The sequence below is a fragment of the Nerophis ophidion genome, linkage group LG07 (assembly GCF_033978795.1).
Source record: "Nerophis ophidion isolate RoL-2023_Sa linkage group LG07, RoL_Noph_v1.0, whole genome shotgun sequence".
In the NCBI taxonomy this organism is placed as follows: Eukaryota; Metazoa; Chordata; class Actinopteri; order Syngnathiformes; family Syngnathidae; genus Nerophis; species Nerophis ophidion.
Genome location: NC_084617.1, coordinates 43,152,776 through 43,168,148, shown reverse-complemented (window position 1 = coordinate 43,168,148; position 15,373 = coordinate 43,152,776). Strand labels below are relative to the sequence as shown.

Sequence of the window (15,373 nt, the reverse complement as noted above, 5' to 3'; positions counted from 1 at the left end):
CAGAAACCCAGTCAACTGTCAGTAACTACAGTTGGTTGCTACATCTGTAAGTGCAAGTTAAAACTCTCCTATGCAAGGCGAAAACCGTTAATCAACAACGCCCAGAAACACTGTCGGCTTCGCTGGGCCCGAGATCATCTAAGATGGACAAAGTGCAAAAGTGTTCTGTGGTCTGACGAGTCCACATTTCAAATTGTTTTTGGAAACTGTGGACGTCGTGTCCTCCGGACCAAGGAGGAAAAGAACCATCCGGAATGTTCTAGGCGCTCAGTTTAAAAGCCAGTATCTGTGATGGTATGGGGGTGCATTAGTGCCCAAGACATGGGTAACTTAGACATCTGTGAAGGCACCATTAATGCTGAAAGGTACATACAGCTTTTGGAGCAACATATGTTGCCATCAAAGCAACGTTACTATGGACACCCCTGCTTATTTCAGCAAGACAATGCCTAGCCACATGTTACATCAACGTGGCTTTATAGTAAAAGAGCGTGGGTACTAGACTGGCCTGCCTGTAGTCCAGACCTGTCTCCTTTTGAAATGTGTGGCGCATTATGAAGCCTAAAATACCACAACTTGTACATCAACTTAAGCTGTACATCAAACAAGAGTGGGAAAGAATTCCACCTGAGAAGTTTAAAAAATGTGTCTCCTCAGTTCTCAAACGTTTACTGAGTGTTGTTAAAAGAAAAGGTGATGTAACATAGCGGTGAACATGCCCTTTCCCAACTACTTTGGCATGTGTTGCAGCCATGAAATTCTAAGTTAATTATTGTTTGCAAAAAGAAAATAAAGTTTATGAGTTTGAACATCAAATATATTGTATTTGTAGTGCATTCAACTGAATATGGGTTGAAAATGATTTGCAAATCATTGTATTCCGTTTATATTTACATCTAACACAATTTCCCAACTCATATGGAAACTGGGTTTGTAGGACGCAAGGATTCGGTCGGTCAGTGACAAAAAAAAGGCACCGGATTCCGCACCCGTCCCTACACGTGCTTGAACAGGTCATTCCACATCTCAACTAAAACAATCTCTGTTCACTGCTTTCCTTATCTGCTCACATCTTTAAATAAAAAGGCCAAGTCTTCCCCAACAGGAGCCTTTAACAACGCAAGTCTTCTCTTTGGTGCCATCATTACCAATGACTATCGCTAACCAAAGGCTGGGCTGCATTGTATTTATCCATCTTTCACTCAATGTGTATTGCGTGAGAAATTACTAAATTGAAAGTGGCAGACTAAAAACAATTCACCATTAATATGAATAATAGGAATATAATAATAGGAACACAGAAGATTAAAGAGTACAACTAAAGGACTTAAAAGTGAACTCTGCTTTTGAAATTTTGCCGGTCATTCATAATCTGTGTAAGACAAGAACACGCGCTTTTCTTTTTTATGCATTCTATGTCATTCAGGGGCTAACAATACAGCTGGGAGTACTCTATTGCGCCCAAAATGCTCTCTACAAAAACATAAAAAAAACGCCAACAATATGCCATTTACATCTTGTGACCTGAAAGTTATCTAAGTATTAGTAATGTTGCTATTATAAATGATAACGCAGACTAACTACTTTTAGTGGCTTTGTGATCAAAGAGAGCAACTAGTTTATGCAGCTCGTGTTGACATATTGAGCCGGTAATTTGCTGGTGCATCGCCTCTGAGCTGGTGATAGTTAATTCGAGATTACAAGGTTGTAACCATAAACCGGGAAGTTGGTCAACCTTGACATTCAACTTATACACGGTATTGGCGAGAAAGATCCGAAAAGTCACTCATTTGCGGCACCTTATTTTTAACAGGATATAGATAGGAAGATATAAACATCCCATCAATCGGCATCCCAGTGATAGCAGACATTGTACAGTAAGTGTATGTTTCAGTATTAGTTCATCTTGTTCAGCACTAAGGAATATTTCTGCATGTGCTTAGTGTTTCACTAAAGCTGAATTTGTATAGCAGACAGCTTCTAAAACTTGTAGCTCATCCTTTATATATTCAGGCTTAAAAACATGTTATTGAATCATCATTTTCCGAAGTAGTCTTTGTTGATGAAGTCTGCCATGATTAGTTTTAGTTGGGGGGTTGCCCACATATGGGGTCCTCTCCAAAGTTTCTCCTAGTCATTCACATCGACGTCCCACTGGGGTGAGTTTTTTCCTTGCTCTTATGTGGGCTCTGTATCGCCGATGTCGTTGTGGCTTGTGCAGCCCTTTGAGACACTTGTGATTTAGGGCTATATAAATAAACATTGATTTGATTGATTGAGTTGTTGTTGTTGTTGAAGGGAAAAGCAAACGTTCTGATGAGTCTGTGAATGAATGTACCTGTTACTACATTACATATATACTGACAGCGTGTAAGGGGGACGGCGTGGCGAAGTTGGTAGAGTGGCTGTGCCAGCAATCTGAGGGTTACTGGTTCAATCCCCACCTTCTACCATCCTAGTCACGTCCGTTTATCCTTGGGCAAGACACTTCATCCTTGCTCCTGATGGGACCTGGTGAGCGCATTGCATGGCAGCTCCCGCCGTCAGTGTGTGAATGTGGAATGTGGAAATACGTTCAAAGCACTGGTAGAAAAGCGCCATACAAGTACAACCCATTTACCATATAAAATGTTAATGGAGGTTTTTTTTTAAGAGCCCTTTATAGGCGCGATAGAGCGACTTCAATTAGCTCCACTGCTAGCTGACTTTTGCTGACATTTGTTTACAAGTTAGAATGCATGAAAAAAGTGCAGTTACCCTTTAAGCATGACGATGCACTGATATAAATATGTTATTTCAGGTACCAGTGAAAAAGGCAATCAAATAGTCAAAAGATGTAGTTTGGTACAGTGCATGTGCCCAACCTTGTCCCAGGCATACATAGAACTGACAGGGATGTTGTTCGCCAGGATAGACTGAAGCCAGCACTCGGGAAACAAGTGTGACTTTCCTTTGCTGTCCTTTATTGAACCATTGCCCTGCACATGTGCAGAGTGGCACTTCCCCTAAAAACATAAAACACAAAAGGAATTGTCATTCATTCATTATCACTTATCTTATATATAACTCAGTTATATATATGGTCTTTCAGGCTTATTTTTGGGGTACATCCAGCGCTGATCGCTAATCAATCACAAGGCACATACAGAAGGGTAACTAATGTATTGATCGCTTGCTGATTTTATACATTTACTTGCTTGCAAATACAGTAAAAATCCATAATCTTTGCTGCTGTTTGCAGGTAAGAGATGTGATTTCCACAAACTAATTAAGTCTTAAGAACGATGAAAACCGATTCCCAGTTGTGAGACCCTTCATTTGAGAGACGTTTTTTATGCTCATGCAAATTTAGCATCTTTAATAGGACACTCTGAACGTGCGCGCCAACCGGCTGCCAACTGGACTAGAAAATGAGTCAGACTTAAAAACTTAGGAGCATTTGGACAAACTGTTTTCGAAATGATTTTTTAAATATTTTTGCATATAAATATAAGCTTTTGATTAGCTAACTTAGATTTATAACAGTTTCATTTTACAATGGTTTACTGTATGCTGAATTGTATGGCATAATTTGTCATTTAAACAAGTTCGAAATGGATTTGAACAATGATGAACAAGACTAGAGTACCATTAACAAAGATCACACGAAGAATATATCAAAACTTAAGTAAATATATATCTTCACCTTTAAGAAAATCTGTAAAACACCTCCATGTGGTATTAGTCCCTTTTGGATAAGCTGAGAGAGATGTTTGCTATGTTCTTTAGCTCTTCCTTGTGACAGTGGATAGATATCTTGTGTTTGAACATTGTTGGCTTGGATTCTTCTCAGCGCATAAGAGTGATCCTGCCTGTTTGCTTGTGGTAAAGGACTTGGAAAGACTGTACGGACGTTGTCCTTGGTTTGGGCAAATCTTTTCTGTGGGTTGGACTGTCTTGTTGACTTTTGGGTTCCCCTTTTTGGAATGAGTTTGTCTTGGGAACCTTTTTTCATTTCTGTCATCTTGGAAGAGAGTGGCTGAGTCGAAAGACTGTTGAACTGACGTTGCTGCTCTTGCACTACTTGACTGTTTTGAGTGGATATTTTTTCATCGTCAAGAAAATGTACCCAATTTATTTGCATCTGAAGGATGTTCACCAATTTCCTTTGACGTGAACAAAGGGAAAGAAATTGAATTTTCACCCCATGTCGAAGAATGGGTGAAGTCATGCTCCTGTATCAAACGAAACATAAGTTATTTGTATGGCGCTGTATACTGTCAGACAAATACAAACATGACGCAGAAACTAAGACTAACAGACATTGTTGAAAAGGGCAAATTAACTTTTAAACTTTTGACTGACATGAAAGCAAAGTGTAAAGTGCTTTGTGTAAGGATGGGGGCCTTTCACATTCGAACCAGTAGAGTACCAATTTCAAGATGTTAAATCGTAAGTGTATAGGTATCAGTACTGATACCCAAATGTAACTTAATACTCTTCAAAATTAAGCGAACCACAAAAAAAATTTCATTATCGGCTTTATTTTAACAGAAAATCTTATGATACATTTAACATCCATCCATTTCTACCACTTAGTCCCTTTGGGGACGCTGGTGCCTATCTCAGCTACAATCGAGCAGAAGGCGGTGTACACCCTGGACAAGTCGACACCTCATCACAGGGCCACATTTAACATACGTTTCTTATTAAATTCAAAGAACAATTTTGGTATTAAATAACATAGTGAACATACTAGACAACTTATCTTTTAGAAGTAAATAAACAAACGGGTTACAAAGCTTACTAATTTGGCTGCTGTCGTATGGGTACATATGACAGCAGCCTGTCATTTCCCATTGTATTATTTTGTCAAAATTATGATGGACGAGCATTAGAAAATGGATAGATTAATGAATTATCAGAAAATGTACTGTTAATATTTGAATACTTTTTGTTTTAGCAGGTTTTATCTACACTTCAGTTAAAATAGAATAAGCACTCATTGTTCTGTTGTTCTGCAATGAGCCGGCGACTTGTCCAGGGTGTAAACCGCCTTCCGCCCGATTGTAGCTGAGATAGGCACCAGCGCCCCCCACAATCCCAAAGGGAATAAGCGGTAGAAAATGGATTGATGGATGGATATTCTGTTGTTAAAATACTTTACATAAGATTTGGTTGATAATACACATCTGAGTATCTATCCAATACTGAGTGAATACAGGGTCATACATTTGTCATAATTAAAGTTCTCCTGTGTCCAAGGACATATTTCCTAAGTTTATAAAACAATAACAAAAATGACAAATAATTTTGTTATAATGAAAAATATCAATGTTGTTCAATGATATATACAGCTCTCGTACTTGACATCGTTATGTATAGATCCACCCATTTGTTTACATTTAGGAGCACTAGATTGCTACTAGCGGTTAGCTATTGTATCCTCCTGTAGCATGTAATGAAGCATGTTTAGCTATACCTTGTCCTGCAGAGATGATATTTGTAAGGCACATAGTTCATTTGTTGCCATGGAGGAGAGGATTAAAAGATTTAGAAGTTGCTAAAACACTTTGGACGGACGTTAGCTTGCTATATTTTAAAGCACCACTTTCATAGCTTCAGTGTTTAAAGCTTAACTATTATTGTCAGTTTTGAAGACAAAATATGTCTATTCTCCCTCTTGTCTTCACACTGTTTCCGCTTGTAAATGCTCTGTGTGTGTGTGTGTTGACGAGTGTGAACATGTGCCTCCGCTCATATTACCAGCAATGTCACCACGGCATGGCATTATCCATCCATCCATTTTCTACCGCTTATTCCCTTTTGGGGTGGCAGGGGGGCGCTGCTGCCTATCTCAGCTGCAATCGGGCAGAAGACGGTGTACACCCTGGACAAGTCGCCACCTCATCGCAGGGCCAACACAGACAGGGAGACAACATTCACACACTAGAGCTAATTGGCATCATGTTTATGAAAAAAAAAAAAAAATCTATGTTTTTCAAAGGCACTGTAATACCTTTTTTAATCCATTAGTGTCGCGGTACTTTATAAGTACCGGTATAACGTACAACCCTAATAAGCTATGGTGTGTTGCCATAGTCACTAAGTAGTTTTTGTCATTAAGCTGAAACTTTTGTCTTTTGTTGAGTCCTACAGTGTTTATACTACAAACCCCGTTTCCATATGAGTTGGGAAATTGTGTTAGATGTAAATATAAAACGGAATACAATGATTTGCAAATAATTTTCAACCCATATTTAGTTGAATATGCTACAAAGACAACATATTTGATATTCAAACGGATAAACATTTTTTTTTTTTTTTGCAAATAATCATTAAATTTAGAATTTGATGCCAGCAACACGTGACAAAGAAGTTGGGAAAGGTGGCAAATACTGAGAAAGTTGAGGAATGCTCATCAAACACTTATTTGGAACATCCCACAGGTGCGAAGGCTAATTGGGAACATGTGGGTGCCATGATTGGGTATAAAAACAGCTTCACCAAAAAATGCTCAGTCTTTCACAAGAAAGGATGGGGCGAGGTACATCCATTTGTCCACAACTGCGTGAGCAAATAGTCAAACAGTTTAAGAACAACGTTTCTCAAAGTGCGATTGCAAGAAATTTAGGTATTTCAACATCTACGGTCCATAATATCATCAAAAGGTCACGAGAATCTGGAAAAATCACTCCATGTAAGCGGCATGGCCGGAAACCAACATTGAATGACCGTGACCTTCGAACCCTCAGACGGCACTGTATCAAAAACCGACATCAATCTCTAAAGAATATCACCACATGGGCTCAGGAACACTTCAGAAAACCACTCACTAAATACAGTTTGTCGCTACATCTGTAAGTGCAAGTTAAAGCTCTACTATGCAAAGCGAAAGCCATTTATCAACAACATTCAAAAACGCCGCCAGCTTCTCTGGGCCCGATATCTAGGATGGACTGACGCAAAGTGGAAAATAGGTTGTCTTTGTATTGCATTAAATTAAAATGGGTTGAAAAGGATTTGCAAATCATTGTATTCCGTTTATATTTACATCTAACACAATTTCCCAAATCATATGGGTTTGTACAAGTATTTTACTTATTACACACCAGTTGTTTGATTGCAACATGCATCTAAGTTGTAGTATTGATAACTAATTTTGGAGGAGTTGAAATTGCCATGTAAAATCGCCATTGCTAATTGGTAGCATATATATGGCATATATAATGTTAACAAGCATTGTAGTGCCTTACTGTCTTTTTGAGCACTTTTTTCAGGCATACTTGCGTTGTTGGATGTAATTTGCAGCATTATCCTAAAACATCCCAGCACAGTCTGCTCCGAGTGCTTGAGCTGGTGTCGAGTCTGCAACCCGACGTGACCTTATGTGCAAAACAGGTATTGAAATATAGTACCGTATGAATTTTTTTTTTTTGGTTGGTTCCCGGTTGTACCAACGGAATTCGGTCGGCACGTATAAAAGTACCACATTTGGCTTATCCCTGGTGTAATGTCATGGAACTTATCAAAATCAAGCATAACAACTTCTAAACTGACTTGTATTTGTGGACAAGATTATTCTTCTCAAACTGTTGCTTGACAAAGATCTCAGCCAGTTCATTCTGAATATTTGTCAGAGCTGAAAGATATATGACTGGAAAGCAAGAACACACAAATAAAACTACAGAAAAGGATGTTTTGCATATTCATTAAGACATCTTAAATGTATAAAACTAAACACTGATATATTCAATGGCTTTAATGTGAACAGTAAAACACTGATGAATGAATGTACCTCCATTCTGTTGTTGTGTCAGAGACCAAGTTGATATTTCTTTTTGCTTTTTCTCCACCAATGCCAACATATGCCTTGCAGTCTGTAATTGTTTCAACAATAGGAACAGGTAAGGAGAACATCAGTGGGATATGGTCAGTGGAATTTCACCAAAAAGCATTGTTAACAAAAATTCTAGAGAAGCACTCGGAGAGCAGAGACCTTTGCTTAGCCCTACTTCACAGTAGTAAAAAAAAAAGTCCTATACGCAAACGGGAATCCAGATCAGCCCCAAAATGAAATTACTTATTCCTTATCCCATTTCTGACATTTCCTGGAAGTTTTATTTAAATGTTCCCAAAATTTTAAGATCTATCTACCCTTTTGTCAGTTTCCACTTACTTGTTTGTGCTTGGTCGCTAACATACACCCACAAAAGTTGAAGCTTGTAACGTTAAGCCCAAGGTAATGTAGTAGAAACGATTGGGATCGGGCCCAAAATCTATAAATGACTGAATCAGGCCTTAAATACAATCAGTGTTTTTTTTATCTAATTTTAGACATTTCTTGAAAGTTTAATGCAGTTGTGTCCAAAGTGCGGCCCAAGGGCCATTTGCGGTCCACAGTTTGTTTTCTATTGGCCTGGGATACATTCCAAAGACAGAATAAACACGTCCCGTTAGAACACTAGACGGAAGAACTAAGAAAAAATTTAACTGTCTAAATACTCCCCAAAAAAGGGACATGAAAACCAAAATAACTGACGACTGGAGAAAATAAAAATGTTAGCAGTTATTGAAGTTACAAACATGTACGATAATTTATATTCTACATCTGAACTGGCAAGCTCACCAGACAATGTATCAGGCTGCGTTTGACTTGTGGAAGATTTGTTAAAAAGCTCTTTATTCTCTGTCTGGTCAGCTCCATCCAGTGCAGTGAAGCCTAATGTATTCCTGGTATTCAGCTGTGAGCCATACTGGAGAAATGTTTTTATTCCCTGTGGTGCATACATCAACACATTTCTGATAAAACACCAGCGTGTTGATATTTTAAAAAACATGACACCAACAATACACTAGAAGCTCAACATTTTAAACATTCTCAGAAAGTTAAACTGCCCACTGGGTGTGAGTTTTCCTTGCCCTTTTGTGGGTTCTTCCGAGGATGTTGTAGTCGTAATGATTTGTGCAGTCCTTTGAGACATTTGTGAATTGGGGCTATATAAACAAACATTGATTGATTGATTGATTGATTGATTGACATTTCAGTTGTTACATTCTTTGTTTGAGTAGGGTTTAAAAGGGAAATCAAAAGCAAATTATAGGGAACAACATTCATTCTTATTACTGTAGATTATTAAAGTGTGGCAATGTTTTTATAAAATGCATTTAAAGTTAAACAAAGCATGCATGTTAAGACAGAGTTGAACAGGTTCAAATGTCTAGCATATTTACGTTTAAAACGATTATACATCTCTAAAAATGTCAATACAATAGTTCTTCAGTTCATGATTATTTTGAGATACGCACAGTCCATCCATCCATCCATCCATCATCTTCCGCTTATCCGAGGTCGGGTCGCGGGGGCAGCAGCCTAAGCAGGGAAGCCCAGACTTCCCTATCTCCAGCCACTTCGTCTAGCTCTTCCCGGGGGATCCCGAGGCGTTCCCAGGCCAGCCGGGAGACATAGTCTTTCCAACGGTTCCTGGGTCTTCCCCGTGGCCTCCTACCAGCTGGACGTGCCCTAAACACATCCCTAGGGAGGCGTTCGGGTGGCATCCTGACCAGATGCCCGAACCACCTCATCTGGCTCCTCTCGATGTGGAGGAGCAGCGGCTTTACGTTGAGCTCCTCCCGGATGGCAGAGCTTCTCACCCTATCTCTAAGGGAGAGCCCCGCCACCCGGCGGAGGAAACTCATTTCGGCCGCTTGTACCCGTGATCTTATCCTTTCGGTCATGACCCAAAGCTCATGACCATAGGTGAGGATGGGAACGTAGATCGACCGGTAAATTGAGAGCTTTGCCTTCCGGCTCAGCTCCTTCTTCACCACAACGGATCGATACAACGTCCGCATTACTGAAGACGCCGCACCGATCCGCCTGTCGATCTCACGATCCACTCTTCCCCCACTCGTGAACAAGACTCCTAGGTACTTGAACTCCTCCACTTGGGGCAGGGTCTCCTCCCCAACCCGGAGATGGCACTCCACCCTTTTCCGGGCGAGAACCATGAACTCGGACTTGGAGGTGCTGATTCTCATTCCAGTCGCTTCACACTCGGCTGCGAACCGATCCAGTGAGAGCTGAAGATCCCGGCCAGATGAAGCCATCAGGACTACATCATCTGCAAAAAGCAGAGACCTAATCCCGTGGCCACCAAACCGGAACCCCTCAACGCCTTGACTGCGCCTAGAAATTCTGTCCATAAAAGTTATGAACAGAATCGGTGACAAAGGACAGCCTTGGCGGAGTCCAACCTTCACTGGAAACGTGTCCGACTTACTGCCAGCAATGCGGACCAAGCTCTGACACTGATCATACAGGGAACGGACTGCCACAATAAGACATTCCGATACCCCATACTCTCTGAGCACTCCCCACAGGACTTCCCGAGGGACACGGTCGAATGCCTTCTCCAAGTCCACAAAGCACATGTAGACTGGTTGGGCAAACTCCCATGCACCCTCAAGAACCCTGCCGAGAGTATAGAGCTGGTCCACAGTTCCACGACCAGGACGAAAACCACACTGTTCCTCCTGAATCCGAGGTTCGACTATCCGGCGAAGCCTCCTCTCCAGTACACCTGAATGAACCTTACCGGGAAGGCTGAGGAGTGTGATCCCACGATAGTTGGAACACACCCTCCGGTCCCCCTTCTTAAAGAGAGGGACCACCACCCCGGTCTGCCAATCCAGAGGTACCGCCCCCGATGTCCACGCGATGCTGCAGAGTCTTGTCAACCAAGACAGCCCCACAGCATCCAGAGCCTTAAGGAACTCCGGGCGGATCTCATCCACCCCCGGGGCCTTGCCGCCGAGGAGCTTTTTAACTACCTCAGCGACCTCAGCCCCAGAAATAGGAGAGTCCACTACAGATTCCCCAGGCACCGCTTCCTCAAAGAAAGACGTGTTGGTGGGATTGAGGAGGTCTTCGAAGTATTCCCTCCACCGATCCACAACATCCGCAGTCGAAGTCAGCAGAACACCATCCGCACCATACACGGTGTTGATAGTGCACTGCTTCCCCTTCCTGAGGCGCCGTATGGTGGTCCAGAATCGCTTCGAAGCCGTCCGGAAGTCGTTTTCCATGGCTTCCCCGAACTCTTCCCATGTCCGAGTTTTTGCCTCCGCGACCGCTAAAGCTGCACACCGCTTGGCCCGTCGGTACCCGTCCACTGCCTCCGGAGTCCTATGAGCCAAAAGAACCCGATAGGACTCCTTCTTCAGCTTGACGGCATCCCTCACTGCTGGTGTCCACCAACGGGTTCTGGGATTACCGCCACGACAGGCACCAACAACCTTGCGGCCACAGCTCCAATCAGCCGCCTCGACAATAGAGGTTCGGAACATGGTCCACTCGGACTCAATGTCCCGCACCTCCCTCGTGACATGTTCAAAGTTCTCCCGGAGGTGTGAATTGAAACTCTCTCTGACAGGAGACTCTGCCAGACGTTCCCAGCAGACCCTCACAATGCGCTTGGGCCTGCCAGGTCTGTCCGGCATCCTCCCCCACCATCGCAGCCAACTCACCACCAGGTGGTGATCGGTAGAAAGCTCCGCCCCTCTCTTCACCCGAGTGTCCAAAACATAAGGCCGCAAATCCGATGACACAACTACAAAGTCGATCATGGAGCTGCGGCCTAGGGTGTCCTGGTGCCAAGTGCACATATGGACACCCTTATGTTTGAACATGGTGTTTGTTATCGACAAACTGTGACGAGCACAAAAGTCTAATAACAAAACACCACTCGGGTTTAGATCCGGGCGACCATTCTTCCCAATCACGCCTCTCCAGGTTTCACTGTCGTTGCCAACATGAGCGTTGAAGTCTCCCAGTAGGACAAGGGAATCACCCGGAGGAGCACTTTCCAGTACTCCCTCGAGTGTACCCAAAAAGGGTGGGTATTCTGAACTGCTGTTTGGTGCGTAAGCACAAACAACAGTCAGGATCCGTCCCCCCACCCGAAGGCGAAGGGAAGCTACCCTCTCGTCCACTGGGTTGAACTCAAACGTACAGGCTTTGAGCCGGGGGGCAACCAGAATTGCCACCCCAGCCCGTCGCCTCTCACTGCCGGCAACGCCAGAGTGGAAGAGGGTCCAGTCCCTCTCGAGAGAACTGGTTCCAGAGCCCTTGCTGTGCGTCGAGGTGAGTCCGACTATATCCAGCCGGAACTTCTCTACCTCGCGCACTAGCTCAGGCTCCTTCCCCCCCAGTGAGGTGACGTTCCACGTCCCAAGAGCTAGCTTCTGTAGCCGAGGATCGGACCGCCAAGTGCCCTGCCTTCGGCTGCCGCCCAGCTCACAATGCACCCGACCTCTATGGCCCCTCCTATGAGTGGTGAGCCCATTGGAGGGATGACCCACGTTGCCTCTTCGGGCTGTGCCCGGCCGGGCCCCATGGGAACAGGCCCGACCACCAGGCGCTCGCCATCGTGCCCCAACTCCGGGCCTGGCTCCAGAGCGGGGCCCCGGTGACCCACGTCCGGGCGAGGGAAATCTGGGTTCATTTCGTTGTAATTCCATTGAAGTCTTTGAGCTGCTCTTTGTCTGATCACTCACCTAGGACCTGTTTGTCTTGGGAGACCCTACCAGGGGGCATGAAAACCCCCAGACAACATAGCTCCTAGGATCATTGGGACACGCAAACTCCTCTACCACGGTAAGGTAGCAGCTCAGAGAGCAGCACAGTCACTTGGCTAATTGTTACGTTATAGATTGTGAGTAAATATTTGGGTTACGAGCCTCCTCACAGGTAGTTGCCCTAGCAAATGTCCCAGTGAACACCATAAGATCCGACCTAAATTAACGATGTCTCTTTCAATAGCTCGTTAGCGAATTACTAGCAAGACATATGTTTGTTTTTCTAACCAATGAAACAGTCCTGATAAGAAGTGAATGATATTCTTTGAATAAAGAAATAAATAATGAAAAACATGACTAGGTGTGTGTATGTAACCGACAAGGTAAGCACTATACATTATTATTTCATTATTTAATCAAACTATTGTAGTTGTTTGCAGTACAGTGGAACCTCGATTTATAAACCAATTTATTTTAGATCAGATGTAATGTGCCTCTTTCATTCATTCATTTTGTGTCCCGCCTGCAGGCCTTTTTGGGCAGGCGGAGCCCTCCACAACTCTTGCTGCCCAGTACACTACAATTTCAATTTATTAAGGATAGCTCCTTGAGATGCAGCATCTCCTTTTCAAGGGGGTCCTAACACAAATACAGAAACACAAAAAACAAATACCAACAAAATACAAACAAAAAAACACTGCTCTACCACTTCCACAGCACTCCGCATCACACCCGCTCTCACACATTTACAAAAACAAGTGCTTCTCAATTGGTTTCTGTTACGCCTCCCCTTGGAAGAAGAAAATATTTTGTGCCATCGCTACTTCTCAGCGCTTCAGCATGTGTGCTTTTTCTGTGTTGTTGCATGGGTTTTGACAAGTTTTGTCCTATTTCTTTACTCAATATGAGTCCCAAAAAGGACAACAGACCAGCATGGAAAGAAGAATGGAATTTCTGTGGAGATAACTTTTCTGGAAAAAAATGCCAAAGCAGACTTATTTCACAGCGGAGGAGAAGAGCTACTTCTCGTTCAGCGGTGCTTTTTCCAAAAGGAAACACACACACAACAAGGTCAGTCTCCCACAACCTCTTCCTTCTCTCTGTCTGTTTGCTGCTTTCCCATCAGCTCCTCTTTTGCCAATGTTAATTTAAGCGAATTTTACTTTTTTAAATGTTAATTATTTTAGCAATATGGTTGTTAATGACAAACTCCCAAGACAAACAGGTCCTAGGTAAGGGATCAGACAAAGAGAACCTCAAAGACTTCTATGACAAATACAAACGAAGGACCAAGATTTCCCTCGCCCTGACGCGGGTCACCGGGGCCCCCCTCTGGAGCCAGGCCCGGAGGTGGGGTTCGATGGTGAGCGCCTGGTGGCCGGGCCTGTCCCCATGGGGTACGGCCGGGCACAGCCCGAAGAGGCAACGTGGGTCCACCTCCAATGGACTCACCACCCATAGCGGGGGCCATAGAGGTCGGGTGCAATGTGAGCTGGGCGGCAGCCGAAGGCAGGGCACTTGGCGGTCCGATCCTTGGCTACATAAGCTAGCTCTTGGCACGTGGAACGTCACCTCGCTTTGGGGGAAGGAGCCTGAGCTAGTGCACGAGGTGGAGAAGTTCCGACTAGATATAGTTGGACTCACTTCGACACACAGCAAGGGCTCTGGAATCAGAGTGAGAGATGCCGTCAGGCTGAAGAAAGAGTCCTATCATGTTCTTTCGGCTCATAAGACTCTGGAGGCAGCAGACAGGTACCGACAGGCCAAGCGATGTGCGGCTTCAACGGTCGGGGAGGAAAAAACTCGGACATGGGAGGAGTTCGGAGAAGTCATGGAAAATGACTTCCAGGCGGCTTCGAAGCGGTTCTGGGCCACCATCTGCCGCCTCAGGAAGGGGAAGCAGTGCAATGTCATCATGTATGGTGTGGATGGTGTTCTGCTGACCTCGACTGCGGATGTTGTGGATCGGTGGAGGGAATACTTCGAAGACCTCCTCAATCCCACAAACACGTCTTCCTATGAAGAAGCAGTGCCTGGAGAATCTGTGGTGGGCTCTCCTATTTCAGGGGCTGAGGTTGCCGAGGTAGTTAAAAAGCTTCACGGTGGCAAGGCCCCGTGGGTGGAAGAAAACCGCCCGGAGTTCCGTAAGGCTCTGGATGCTGTGGGGCTGTCTTTGTTGACAATACTGATTGGCAGACTGGGGTGGTGGTTCCTCTCTTTAAGAAGGGTAACCGGAGGGTGTGTTCCAACTATCGTGGGATCACACTCCTCAGCCATCCCAGTAAGGTCTATTCAGGTGTACTAGAGAGGAGGCTACGCCGGATAGTGGAACCTCGGATTCAGGAGGAATAGTGGTTTTCGTCGTGGAACTGTGGACCAGCTCTATACTCTTGGCAGGGTCCTTGAGGGTGCATGGGAGTTTGCCCAACCAGTCTACATGTGCTTTGTGGACTTGGAAAAGGCATTCAACCGTGTACCCTAGGAAGTCCTGTGGGGAGTGCTCAGAGAGTATGGGGTAACGGACTGTCTGATTGTGGCGGTCTGCTCCCTGTATAATCAGTATCAGAGTACGTCATATCCGTTTCCAGTGAGTTGGACTCTGCCAAGGCTGCCCTTTGTCACGAATTCTGTTCTTAACTTTTATGGACAGAATTTCTAGACGCAGTCAGGGCGTTGAGGGTATCTGATTTGGTGGCTGCAGGATTAGGTCTCTGCTTTGTGCAGATGACATGGTCCTGATGGCTTCATCTGGCCAAGATCTTCAGCTATCACTGGATCGGTTTGCAGCAGAGTGTGAAGCGACTGGGATGGGAAT

The 15,373-nt window shown here is 44.1% G+C and overlaps 1 protein-coding gene across 2 annotated transcripts in view; it reads right to left on the bottom strand.

Moving 5' to 3' along the window:
* Positions 1-15,373, bottom strand: part of LOC133556369 (uncharacterized) — a 38,654-nt gene that overhangs the window by 5,225 nt on the left and 18,056 nt on the right. For both annotated transcript variants that reach the window (XM_061906220.1, XM_061906221.1), the window contains exons 6-9: positions 7,778-7,859; positions 7,540-7,636; positions 3,686-4,214; positions 2,865-3,005 (exon numbers count right to left, since the gene is read on the bottom strand). In XM_061906220.1, coding sequence (XP_061762204.1) covers positions 2,865-3,005; positions 3,686-4,214; positions 7,540-7,636; positions 7,778-7,859 — 849 coding nt within the window. The remainder of the gene's footprint in view (positions 1-2,864; positions 3,006-3,685; positions 4,215-7,539; positions 7,637-7,777; positions 7,860-15,373) is intronic.